A 14,310-nucleotide genomic window follows, 5' to 3' on the forward strand; every position below is an offset into this window, starting at 1 on the left:
TCTTTTTGTTAACAATTTTCATTGCTTTGTTGATCAGATGACGACAACCTTTACATTTATTGCAACCCTAGTTTCATTTCTTCTACCTCTGGTAGCTGCTTACGGATACAATGATTTGGAGATTACTTCATGGTGTGGTCAAACACCACACCCAGAATCATGCAACTACTTCTTAGCCAACAATCAATATTATTCAGGTCCGGTGATCAAACAAAAACCTGACTTCGTTAAGGCCTTATTAAAAGTGACCCTAGAGAGGGCGCAACACGCTGAGTCGAATACTCGTGGGCTTGGCCCAAAATGTCGTAACAAGCTTGAAAAGGCTGCATGGGATGACTGCATTGAGCTTTATGAACACACAGTTGAAAGGCTCAACATGACTGTTGATCCTCACAAGCCGTGTAACCAATACGAGATGCAAACCTGGCTCAGCACGGCTCTCACAAATCTAGAGACGTGTAGAGCTGGGTTCCAAGAGCTTGGTGTCGATGGCTACATGTTGCCGCTAATGAACAATAACGTATCTTCTTTGATTAGCAATACGTTGGCCATGAATAAAGAAGGAGGATCTCCACCCGATAATTACCAAAAAGGGTTCCCAACTTGGGTGAAACCAGGAGATCGCAAGCTGTTACAATCTTCAAAACCTGCGTCTCAGCAGGCTAATATTGTGGTGGCTCAAGATGGTTCGGGTAATTACAAGACAATAGGAGAAGCTATCGCGGCTGCTGCAAAAAGGTCTGGTAGTGGTAGGTATGTGATATACGTTAAGGCAGGTACTTACAAGGAGAATATTGAAATCGGTACAAAGTTGAAGAACATAATGCTATTAGGAGATGGTATTGGAAAAACCATCATAACCGGTAGCAAAAGTGTTGGAGGAGGTTCTACCACTTTCAATTCAGCCACTCTAAGTAAGGAAGTTCAATTACTCACACAAAAATACCATTTCTTTATCAATTAACTAAATCTACCATAAGTTATGTGATTGAAGTCAGATTGACCTTAAACATGCATTTTCTTCAAAAAAGTAACATTGTCAAAAGGGAAAAGAAATTACACAATTGTACATTATTTATATTAGAAAATTGGTTTATAATATTGTTTTTTTTTTTTTTTTTTATAAAATCAGTTGTCGTGGGAGATGGATTTATCGGTCGTGGCATCACCGTTCGAAACACCGCAGGGCCACAAAACCACCAGGCGGTGGCGCTTCGGAGTGGTTCCGATCTCTCGGTTTTCTACCAATGCAGCTTCGAAGGCTACCAAGACACACTTTATGTCCACTCCAACAGACAATTTTATAGAGAATGTGACATATACGGGACAGTTGATTTTATTTTTGGCAATGCGGCTGTGGTCTTTCAAAATTGCAACATTTACGCCCGTAACCCACCTAACAAGACAAACACTGTGACCGCACAAGGTCGGACTGATCCAAATCAAAACACAGGAATCTCAATCCATAATAGTCGTGTCATGGCCGCCTCGGACCTAAAAGGGGCCACGGGGTCCGTTAAGACGTATCTTGGCAGGCCATGGAAGCAATATTCAAGGACCGTGTTTATGAAAACATTCCTTGATGGTCTTGTGGATCCTGCGGGCTGGATGCCATGGAGTGGAAACTTCGCACTGGACACGTTGTACTATGGAGAGTACATGAACACGGGCCCGGGTTCATCAACCTCCAAACGGATTAACTGGAAAGGCTACCATGTGATCACTAGTGCCACTGAGGCTGCAAAGTTCACTGTTGGAAACTTTATTGCCGGTGGTTCATGGTTGCCTGCGACCAACGTACCCTTCACTTCTGGACTTTAATCCACTCGTTAGATATATTACCTATATAGGTGACATATATTGAATTGGTTATTAGTTGCATGTTTGAAGCTCAAGAATAAGTGATCGGTTATTCAAAAAATCCGACATCATTATATAGCAAGGATTGTATTATTTTTTATTTTTATTGTAAAAGAATTAGTGTCATTCTTTATGGGTTTATTAAGGGTGAAATCATCTGTAAACAGGTGTGTAATAGTGTATAATATAAAGTGATTCGATTGCAATTTAGTTTAACACTAGTTTAATTCAACCAAATCAATTTTTATGCTTTACTTTTCACAATCAAATGAAACATGTAATACTAATTGTATGTTTCTTGTGGGTACAATACTTTACTTACTCTGACTATCTATGTCAATTGAGTTTGACTTGACTACGGTTACCACTTATCGTTTGCATGCCCTAAGAACCGGATGACATCATAGTAACTTTAAAATCTTCAAAAATATAAAAACTTTTCATAATAAATTTACTCTAATTTGACTATATAGTCATAAATTTAACACCAACTTTATGATAAAAATAATGTCTAATGAGTCTACTAGATACAATCACAGGTTAAAAGTACTCTAAAATTATAGCATCATAAACGTTAAACCAGACATACTTGTCAGCGTGTTAATACGAAAAATTAAACCGAAATGTAAAACATAGAAAAAAAATAACTAAGTCAACTTAGGATCTGTGTGTTGCGACAGGGCCCTTAAACGGGCAAACAATAGACGTAAAAACATTAAACCACATATGCACGTTGCAGTGTCTTAACTCGTAAAATATAGACTAAAACGTAAAATGAAAAATTTGTAAAAGATGATAAATCTAGGGGTTATAAGTTAAAAAAAAACAATAATAAAAAAACGTTGGACCACACACGCGTGTTGTATCGTGTTAACTTACAAAAAATTGACCGAAACAAAAAATATAAAAAAAAATTGTGTACAGTTTCTCCTATTGCTATTATCAATTAGGAAGAAAATAAATTGTGTAAAAACAGATATACGTTAGATATTTGGATAGCATTCATGCCAATAAATAGATGTTGCACACTCGCACAACACAAGTGAGGCAAAGAAGCCCAGGTTCCTACCAAATCTTCAACTAATGGGCCATGAAAATCTTTTTAGATCTGGGCCTGAATTTTATTGGATTATGGAGCTTTTGGGACCGAATTTTGATGTGGGACCGGATAAATGAGTGTAAAAGGCTCAAAGGAACAAGTTACGTCATTAACATTCAAGAGTAGTGTCAAACTAAACTTATCTTATCTTACATCTTATATTATAGGAAAAATTACAAGTTTTGTCCTTTATCTATATACCCTTTTTCAGTTGGTGTCCTTTTTAATGAATTTTGACAGATTTTGCCCTTTATAGGGAATTTTGTTGCACGTCTTGTCCTTTAGCCCTAACCCAGTTAGATTTTTTTGTTAAATCTAATCATGTGCAAGGCATATGAGGGCATTCTTGTAATTTCATCTTTCTAGGGTATATTATGTAAATACCTTATATTCAATGACTATTTTGTAAAAGAATAAAAAAAATATAAATAAAATATATCTCAGATCTACAATTCCTCATTTGTTGTTCATCCACCACCGTGCAACCACCGCCCAACCACCACCACCGTCGTGAAAGTCCAGCATCAGTTGTTCATCCATCGCTCAGATCTGCAACTCCACCACCATGGTCTTCAACATCTCCTCCGCCATGAATTACAAGAATTGTTTCATTGAAAAAGCTAGGGTTTGAAGAAATTGGAAGTGTATGTTTGATGGTGGTTATGTTATGAGAGTGGGGTAAAAGGATATGACAAGTTCGGGTGATCTTCAACAGAAGCCCCACCTCTGCAGCGTTAGCCCCCCTCTCTCTTTTTAACTTTGATGTCACAAAATTAGAGTAGATGTAGTGATGGATAAGCGAAGAGGCCATACTTGTCCTGAATAAACAATTCAATGATTTGTGTTCTGCCATTATCATGCTTGAAGAAGATGGATACGCTCTGATGCATCAGTAATATCCTATTTTGAACTTGATTCAATGAAGAATTAAATTTCGCATACAGATATGATGTTTCTATCTGCTCTGGACCACTTTGCTTGGACAAGAGAGAAAAAGAGACTTTTTATGTATATGTAATAATAATTTTAAAAATGTTTTGTTTTGTTTTTTAAATAATATTAAAAAAGGGGTAAAAAGACTAAAATACCCTTGGGTAACCAGATTTAACAAAAAAAATCTAACTGGGTTAGGGTTAAAGGACAAGACGTGCAACAAAATTCCCTATAAAGGGCAAAATCTGTTAAAATTCGTTGAAAAGGACACCGCCTGAAAAGGGTATATAGATAAAGGACAAAACTTGTAATTTTTCCTATATTATATATAGAGTTACCTTCACGTACAAACAGTCACAAAATGTATGAAAGACATAGAAAAAAAAACGTGATGCCATTTCGTAATTATTTGCTCGTATGGTAATTATCAAAATTACCCTACAAATGATCTTCTAGGGTAATTTTGATCTTGTAGGGTAAATTTGTAAAATGTTCTTGTAGGGTAATTTTGATATACTTGTAGAAGAATTATGATACTCTACAAAATTACCTATAGAGTAAAGTACACGAATAGTCTCCGTGGTTTTCCAAAGTTTTGGATTTAGTCCCTAACTTTTCAAAATTACACCGATGGTCCCAGTGGTTTGCACTTTGTAACGAATTTAGTCCCCAACTTTTTCCATAAATACGTGGATGATCCCTGTGGTTTGCACTTTGTAACGCATTTAGTCCTCAACTTGGACCTCCTGAAACCTTTAGATGTGTTGGCTGGGGACTAAATGTGTTACAAAGTACAAACCACATGGACCATCCATGTGCTTTTAGAAAGCTAGAGACCAAACACAAATTTTTGAAAAACCATAAGGACTATCTGTGTAATTTACTTTTACCTACAAGATCAAAATTATCTTACAAGATCAAAATTACCCTACAAGAACATTTTACAAAATTACTCTACGAGTAGATAATTACGAAAATGCCATAACATTTTTTACCTTTTCACTCTATTCATACGTTTTGTAAGATAAGAGTATTTGTATTTAATCTTTTGTCATTATATATATAAAAAAATTAAATGGTAAACTATACAAGTTGAAATTGCTTTATCTTTCTTTACAATTATGAAGTAATATGTAAAATGGATATAAAATATAATTCTCATATGTAAAAAATATAGAAGTCGACAAAAGACAGAAACTATATTGTAATGCCCCAAAACCCGAACGTTTAACTCACTAATGAGATTTCATGGAATACGAGATAAAATGTGACAAATATGTTATTTAACTTGGTCACAATACAAGTTAGATAATAGTAGTAAAGTTTGTGACTAAACAATTACCACACTAAACTCAAGGGACTAAAGGTGACAGGTTAAGAAAGATAGATTAATAAATATGAAATAAGAATTAAAACACACACACACACATCAGGTGTGTGTGTGTTCGACGCCCAGAACTAGAGAAGAAGGGGAGACCCTTCTAATCACAGAAATCCAGCCAATTGAATCCCTAATCGTGACTAAATCTCATGCATGTCAATGATTTCTTGATCATCTAGGCTTATTAAAGCTTAAGGTAAGAAGAATTTGATAGTTTGATGATTTTGAATATGTAGGGTTTCAAGAAATTCCATGAGTTTATATGAAATTAGTATGATATTGAACTAAGATCACCATCTAGAACATTATGAATGCTTGAAATCGATTAAATCAATGTTGGGAATGAAAACCCACTTAGAGTAGAATGAATATGAGTTGTAAAGTGTGAAATTGGATGAGGGTATGTATGATGATTGTTTATAATAATAAATTGTTAGTTAGAACTGAATTAGAAGAGAAGTTATGTGAAATTCTATTGAATATTGATGTTCTTGATGATATTGATATGGATTGGTCATGTTATGCAAATGATACTTGTACACTATGCTTAATTAATGGTACGCCCACCAAGTGTATGATGAAATGCCTAAGTAATGATTTTAGATGAGATTGTATGCAATTAATGGATGAATACGCATAGAAGGTGTTAATGATGAAATTGATAGTAAACTAACATGAATAATGTGCTTTAGATGAAGTTCATATGATAATTCGGGTTGAATGCATGTTTTGATCAAAATCATGCATTTGGGGATTGTACCTTATGCTTGTATGGTATGACGGTCACCATGGAATTGATTAATTGTTTAATGGTGATTAAGAAGTGAATGTGTACTAAATATATAACATATGACCATACTAGTAAAGGATGATGTTATGAATTACGCTAAGTTGTCTAACTTAGCAATGTGGTTGTCAAATGTAGAATCATGAAAGCTTAAATATGTGTGAATTGATTATGTGTATATTGTGTATGTGACTAGGTGATCATGTAGTTGTATGTGTCATACAACATTGTGTATGGAATGATTATGATGTCATTAATATGGTCCACCATATCAACATAATGTGTGTTCAAAATGTTGGAAGCTATATGCTAGAAGGTTGACTTTCTGAAAGTCAACCGAGAATATATAGCATGGTTAGGCATTTTTGACACAAATATGAGAATCAAGAGATCATGGAATATGTGTTAGACAAATTACGTGCTATTTGTGATAACGAGTTTGGATTTCGAAGATATTGAGTAACGTGGTTGACAATTCATGTCGTATGCGTGTTAGTGAAAGTTAATGTAGATAAGAGTTGGAAAATGTGTGTTAATATGAATGAGCATGAATACTAACATTATTATGGCATGACAGCATGAAAGGATAGGAACCACACTAGCATGGACCAAGCATGGAAGGCTAACGGGTCAAAATGAGACAAGGAAGCGGCTACGAACACGGATGCACAAGGTAAGTGACTTCCGACTCACTTCTTAGTATGCATATTTTTTTTTCATGTTCACGAAAGTGGGAAAATTATGTAAGGTTATGTAATGATGAAAGTTTTAAGGTAAGCATTGAATTAGTTTAGTCGGGGGTAGTCTTCTAAGTCGAAGGTAATTGGATGGGTTTAAACGGGTCGAATAATTATGTATAAGTAAGGTAGCGGTAATGAAATTCGTAAAGATTATGGACCCGGGGCAAGGATTCTTAGTCTAAAATGTAGGGAAAGGTTTTACAAACAATTAGAAACAAGTTATGTTGATATATGCATGAACGGGTCAAAATTTGGTAAAAGGGTAATAAGCCGAAGGATTAAAAGTCATAAAGTTAGGTAGTCCAAATATTGGATTTTCACTCCATGTGATGGAGAAATAAATTACGGTCGCATAGGAAAATGAATCGGGTAAAACGGATCAAAAACGAGAAAGTTATGCTCGTTTCCGTGAAATCGAGTCGTGCTGAGAATTATACAGCACCAGCTGCAACAGTCTGATCAAATCAGGCCGTGGCGTAGCGCGACGGGAATGCCCCAGGCCGTAGCGCTACGCGAGCGTATGCCAGTTTCGCGAAAATCGTTTATTTTAACCGTTGATGCATTGCGAACCTGTCCGGGCCGTTTTTAAACGCGTGTAAGCTAAGAATGATTAGTTTATTCCTTGTTTTAGGAAGTGTAGACACGTATGGAGGTATGTATGAATATAGGTTGTATGTATGATTGAAGGTATGTTTGGATGTATGCAAGTAGGTATATATATATGAGCGTAGGCACGTATGTAGGCATACGTGAAGATATGAATCTATGTTTGAAAGTATGTATGTAGCTGTGTATGTAGGTAGTATGTATATGTACGCAAGTGAGTATGTACGAATGTATGCATGTATGTAGATATGTATGTAATGACATAGATGTGTATATATGTGGGTATGTACGTATGTATGTTTATAAGTATGTGAGCAAGTATACGCGGATATATGAAGGTATGTATGTGAATAGGCATGTATGAGTTAGGTATGTTGCAAGTAGGGATGTATGTGTATATATATGTATAATGCTATGGGTGTACGTAATGATGTAAGTATGGATGTATGTAGATATGTATGTAATGATGTAGATGAGTATATATGTGGGTATGTACGTATGTACGTAGATGGTTATGTGTGAACATATAAATATGTATAAGTATGTATGAAGGTAGGTACGCAAGTATCCAATGAAATTGAGTACTAACGATAATATTAGCGTACCTGGTGAATGAAGTGTAACGCAGGAATAGCAAAGAAGTCTCACCATGGATTGTATGATCAGATGGAAAGCTGGGATGTAGAGAGTTAACGGAATGAAAAGTAATCGTGAATAAATCTTGTATGTTTATAATGCGTACTAATGTTATAAATTTTATGTGGTGAGCTCAGGTAGTACGAGTCATGAGGATCATCAAGGAATAGAGATCGAGGATTGAGTCACTAGTGAGATTGTACTTGAACGTTGATGTATATAACGTAGTAAATATAAGCTATGTTTTTACTTAGTAAATAAGTTGATTGATGGGTTTATGTGAAAGAGTTATGTTAAAGTTAAGTTTTAAATAAGTTAAGGTATTTATAATGAAAGAAATTTTATAACACGAATTTCCGCTGCGACTTTTAGTCAAATACGTATTAGGGTCTTACATATATGCATAAGAATTTCCTAGCCCAATGCATGTATCAAATAAATAGTTTCATTTATATCTAGGGTAAATTACACTTTTCGTCCTTTATGTTTGTATTGGATTGTAATTGATGACCTTTAACTTTAATAATTACAGTCACAGTACTTTATTTGCAAAACTCATTACAATGTACGTCCTTTAACAGTAACCCAGTTAATTTTTTTAGTTAAGTTTAGTCAGATAAGGGCAATTTAGTCTTTTAACTTAAAAAAAATGTTTTTAATAAATAGAACAAAAATTATTTTCAAAACACTTTGCTGTTAAGTCGTGTGTAGTTCCAAACTACCCAAACAAATTGCAATGACAGTGGCATAATCTAGAACCTTCAAACAAAGAAGACGCCTAGTCAAGAAACACCGCCACCACGATCGCTAACAACCACCTCCACAGTCCCTTCTTGTCTCCCCATCCTCGTTCTCCCTTTTCCGATGCTACCCACCACTTACCACCCCACCACCACCATTATCACGGCAACATCTGACACCAAGCAACCACCACCGACACCAAACAATCACCACAGCCGACACCAAACAACCACCACCGTTGGTACCAAGCAACCACAACCACCGTTGTTTAACCAGAATGATGAACTCGTTCATTTCTGATTTTCTTAGTTCAAAGAAATCAGATTCCAGATAGAAAACTTTAACTTCTTTGTTCATTCATCAAGTAAACCGAACTTCATCTTCATCATGTTCGCCGGAATCTGAAGGTACAACACCGCTTCCATATCATTCTCAAAATTCCTTCAAACCCATCCTAATTAGAAAACGGTTTTGTGGTAGATCTGAGGGAACCGGAGGTGGGCGGTGGTAGTAGTAGATCTGAGGGAACCGGAGGTGGGCGGTGGTTATAGATCTTGGATCTAGTTTTCTTTTAGAGATGGGAAAGAGTTATAGAGAGAGAAGAGTTACAGAGAGAGAGAGAGAGAGAGAGAGAGAGAGAGAGAGAGAGGAAAAAAAGGATGGTACAGATATATAAAAAGGTAAAAAAAATTATTATTTAAATTCTATTTTAGTAAAGAAGAGTATTTTAGTAATTGCATATGACTTAACAGAAAAAGCTAACGTCTGTTAGTGCAAAGGACGCACAGTATAATGAGTTTTGTAAATAAAAGACTGTGACTGTAATTATTGAAGTTAAAGGTCATCTATTGCAATACAATACAAACATAAAGAACGAAAAGTGTAATTTACCCTTATATCTATGGGTTGAGATCCTGTACAAACAGTGCTAACTGTAAGAACCGTAAGAACAGATCTGAGTCGTTGATAGTTTAAATTAAGGGTTGATATTGATTACAAATAAAACCCCTATAATTAATAATTAATACTATCAAGTTAGGGTATTTTAGTCATTTAGTCATTTCCCATAAAATACTAATTCCACCAAGTTTTTTAAACTAAAATAACTTTTATATATTTCATTAATTTTAGAAAAAAATTATACCATAAAATCAAATATTTTTTTATCTTTAATATGAGTACCATATTGTTATACTTTTTTTATTTATAAAAATGACTTTTAAAAAGTTACAAAAAGATGTTTTATAATTGTGCTAGTTACGTAGTTAGAATGTGCTAATATGAATATGTATTGTGTTAATTCTAAATCTATACTTATGTTCTTGGTTTATTATGTAATTCTTATGTGTTGTTATTTTTTTGCTTTTGTGTTGTTATTGGAAGCCTATTTATAAATAAATTTGTTTTCTACTAGTTATGTAATCGTTTGTGTTATTTACAAAATTAAAACAAAAATATGAAATTGTGCTAGTATGTAACAATATGTGTTGTTTATAAAATAAAAAAAATGAAATTGTGCTAATTATGTAATAATTATGAAATTGTGCTAGTATATGTTTATAAAATAAAAAAAATAAAATTGTGCTAGTATGTAACAGTATGTGTTGTTTATAAAATAAAATAAAATGAAATTGTGCTAGTATAGAACAATATGTGTTATTTATAAAATTAAAAAAAAATGAAATTGTGCTAGTAATGTAATAGTATATGTTGTTATTTTTTTTCCTTTTGTGTTGTTACTGAGAGCCTATTTAGAAATAAATTCGTTGGAATGTTGTATTTTTATTGTGCTAATGTTGTTTTGTTGGTGTTACCGTCGGATGCCCAGACGGTGGTGTTAAGAGAGTACTAACGCCGTTATTTGATTGTGCTAATGTCGTTTTTTGATTGTGCTAATGTCGTTTTTTGATTGTGCTAATGTTGTTTTTTGATTGTGCTAATGTCGTTATTTGATTGTGCTAATGTCGTTTTTTGATTGTACTAATATCTTTGATAATGGAAGTTCCTTTTTTGATTGAAACGAGAATGCTGATAATGTGGATGGTCTTACGTTATGCTAATGTCGTTTTTTGATTGTGCTAAGGTCGTTGATAATAGAAGTTTCTTTTTTTTATTGAAACGAGAGTGCTAATAATGGAAGTTCCTTTTTTTATTGTGCTAATGTCGTTTATGTGGGTGTGCTTATGTTTTTTGTATTGGTGATTCCTGCAGGTTGGTTTGATCTGAATATGTTACAAAAATTCAAATTTTGGTTTGAATTTATCTCCATGGATTTAAGGATATTTTGATAATTAATTTTAATTATAAATATATAGGGTCAAAATGTCTAAATTACCCCTAAACTAATTTTTAATTGAATAACACTTGTCATTTATGTATTGGTTCTTATGGTTCTTACAAACATAAGAGTTTGTATTTGATCCCATGCCTTATATCTATATCTATATTGCATCTAATATAAGAAAGAACATTGAACCATTAATTACTAAAATAACGGGTTCTTTATACCAAACCCTATATATTGAATTTAAAACTTATATTAAACCCTATATTGAATTTAGAACTTATATTAAAGTGTTTGCCTAACACTGTCCATAAAGATCATTTTGAAGGGATTAGGCATTTATGATAAACAAACCAACCTTTCGAAATATAAAGTACGATTTGATCAACACTATAAAGTAATTTCATTCACCATTCCGTTGGCCGCCGGTACGTATTGCATAAAAAGATCATCTTCAATAGCTCTTTTCTTCGGAAACAAAAAGAAATAGAAGAAATGACCAAATACAAGTATATAGTTGTTTCTCTTATTGGTTCAGCACATAATTATTCAGATGTTGCCAAACAGCCTCTAAAATCTCCCAATAAAAAAGGTCAATAGGGATGGTTTTTAAAATTATATGTCTTAATCACACTCAATAACTAAATCAAACAAATTACACTATTCAACTAATCCATGTCATAGTTTTTAATTAGACACCCACTTGATAATAATATAAATTTTTTAATTCTTTTTTGTTCCGTGTAGAAAATTTATGAAAGGGGAAATTCAAATGTGATTTTTTTAAATAAAAACTAAAACTTTCATTTGATTATCCAAACAACCAATTACAATTAAGTTGACTAGTAAACGGGCAATAAGTTGTGTCGCAACATTCTTTTGGATAACAAAACAAATACTACTAAAGATAAAACTATGTGTCTTAGGAGTCGAGAAATTACTATGGACGACTTACTGGACCCTGTTTAGGATCCACATCCCCGTGGGCTAGGGAACCAAATGTATTAAAAGCGAACAGGATAAACATGTGTTGATTCTCTAACCAAGCTTTCTCGTGTTTAACAACTTAGACCATGCGTAATGGGCATTATAGGGGCATGAAAGAGTTTGATAAAGCCCCTAGCACCATCCCCTTGGGCATTATAGGGGCATGAAAAGGGAGGGGCATTTCTAGAATAATGCCCAAAGAGGAGGAAAAAAATGGTAAGTATTGAATGAAATGGGCATTAACCGTTACACATTTTTTGCAGGGGCGTTATAATGTTGATGTGGCGAAAAATGCCTCTTAGGGGGCATTAACCATTACAGATGGTCTTATAGCTTGAGGATCAACTGGTATGGAAGTTAAGTCTTGATCTCCGATCTTGATTGAAGTGATAAATACTTATAAGGTTAGCGAAAACATTTATAAACACTTACAGCTTAAGAATCTAACTTATTGTAAAGTGTCGGTAGATGCTGTAGTAACTTACATGATTAGGAGAACCACTTAAGATGATCATTTGATCAGTCCTTTTCAATTAAGTGTTGTAATTTCAAAAAAGTAATTGTCCTTTGATATAGATGTTTAGATTCAATTAAGAAATTATGTGGTTAACAAGATGCTTGGAAAAGGTCACTTCTCGTGGCTGAGTAGATTTAAAGGATTATCCTTGTGTCCGTTATCTTTGCTTAATCAATAGTCACCAAATGTTTTTTATACTTGTTACCAGTGATCAGTGGTGAGAAGGGGCGATCGGGGGACTTAACTGAACCTTTAAGGGAGGCAATCATGATTTTTGCCTAAAAGTTATACTAAATTTTGTTTTTACAACCCCCCCCCCCTCCCTTTTTCTTGAGTGTAGGTCCGCCAATGTCATTGATCCGTGGAATACGATAGTATTCATCGGTAGTTAGAAATGGTTTTCTTTGATCAAAGAGGGATGTGAGGTCATAAAATGTAGGTCTAAAGAAAGCTATATTTGGTGGAAATTTTGATTAAAATAAAGCATTGGGACCGATCAAACGATCAAGATAAGTAGTATGGGGTCTGGTCGGGTTTGGCAATTTAATTGTGTGTGGTGTCACTAAGATATATCTAAGTTTGGTGGGTCTCTTGTATAAACCGACAGATTGGGATATATTCTACGATATATTTGTAGTCACGTGATTAATTATATATATTTTCAATTTGGTGGTCTCTTATATATACATATGTAGTACGAACATGTTGGTAAATATGTTATGAGCCTATGAGGTGTCGTGTGTGGTGCCACCAATGTATATTACCCGAATTTAACCTCTAATATTGTAACATATTACGTTGACTAGACGCCCTCCCCCCCTCTTCAGTTGAGCCTGTTGTGATAACTTCACCAATAGTGACTCAAAACACAGCAACACATGCCCAATCATGCCAGTGACCACACTAAAGCCTCCGCCCATGTCCCCCGCAGAAGTTTGGACGTTGTGGTGTGCGCGACCTGGCTGGCACCCCTCGGTGAAGTGTCCACAATGGACAACCTTAATTCCTAATCTTGAACGTAACTTGATCGTTTCAATTGTTTATCTTCAATGGAGACTCAAGTTCAATACTCATTTGTGTCACTTTGGTGGATTAGGCAATGATAGATAGAGCATAGCCTCCTTGCAAAAGTGTCAGCTTTTATCCTGAGCCCACACAGGTTTTCGTCCCACTGTGTGTTACACCAGAGAGTGTTCAACTCTTGGGTTTTTTTTTTTTTTTTTGAACGGCAAATTTGGATCACTGACGGACCACTGGAGTATCATCGTGCCACCAGCAGAACCACCCGATCATATCCATCTCCACTAGGCAATATAATGCCTATACACCAATTCAGGAGGAAACCCAATAAATTTGGGAAAAAAACCCCCTTTGTGAGAATCGAACCCATGACCTAATGGTCATAAGTCAGCGGTTGTGGTGGCACGTCTGTCAAGTGGCAGTCAGCGGTATGGTTTCTCAGGAGAACGTCTAAGTCAAACTCTAAAGCCAGCGTAAGCCTGGTTAAGACAACATAGTCTGAACGGAGTAGGACAACAGAACACTCCAATTTAAGAAATGTGATAGCCTAATACAAAAAATCATCGTTAAAAAAAACAAAACAAAAAAAACATGTATGAATCATATTAACCAAATATTCCAATCTTATCAAACAATTGATGGTCCATGAAATGCATTTGCCAATTGGATGCTTTATAATTTATGATTTTTTGTATGAAACTAATTATGTGCATGTGACA

General features: G+C 34.6%; 1 protein-coding gene across 1 annotated transcript; it reads left to right on the forward strand.

The window, feature by feature from the left end:
* LOC110931110 (pectinesterase 2-like) lies at nt 1-1,919 on the forward strand. The gene is made up of 2 exons (XM_022174516.2): nt 1-914; nt 1,133-1,919. The coding sequence occupies exons 1-2, from the start codon at nt 38-40 to the stop codon at nt 1,819-1,821; spliced, it is 1,566 nt and encodes a 521-aa protein (XP_022030208.1). The 5' UTR covers nt 1-37; the 3' UTR covers nt 1,822-1,919.
* Nucleotides 1,920-14,310: the final 12,391 nt, after the last annotated feature.

The sequence above is a fragment of the Helianthus annuus genome, chromosome 3, assembly GCF_002127325.2.
Source record: "Helianthus annuus cultivar XRQ/B chromosome 3, HanXRQr2.0-SUNRISE, whole genome shotgun sequence".
Taxonomy (NCBI): domain Eukaryota; kingdom Viridiplantae; phylum Streptophyta; class Magnoliopsida; order Asterales; family Asteraceae; genus Helianthus; species Helianthus annuus.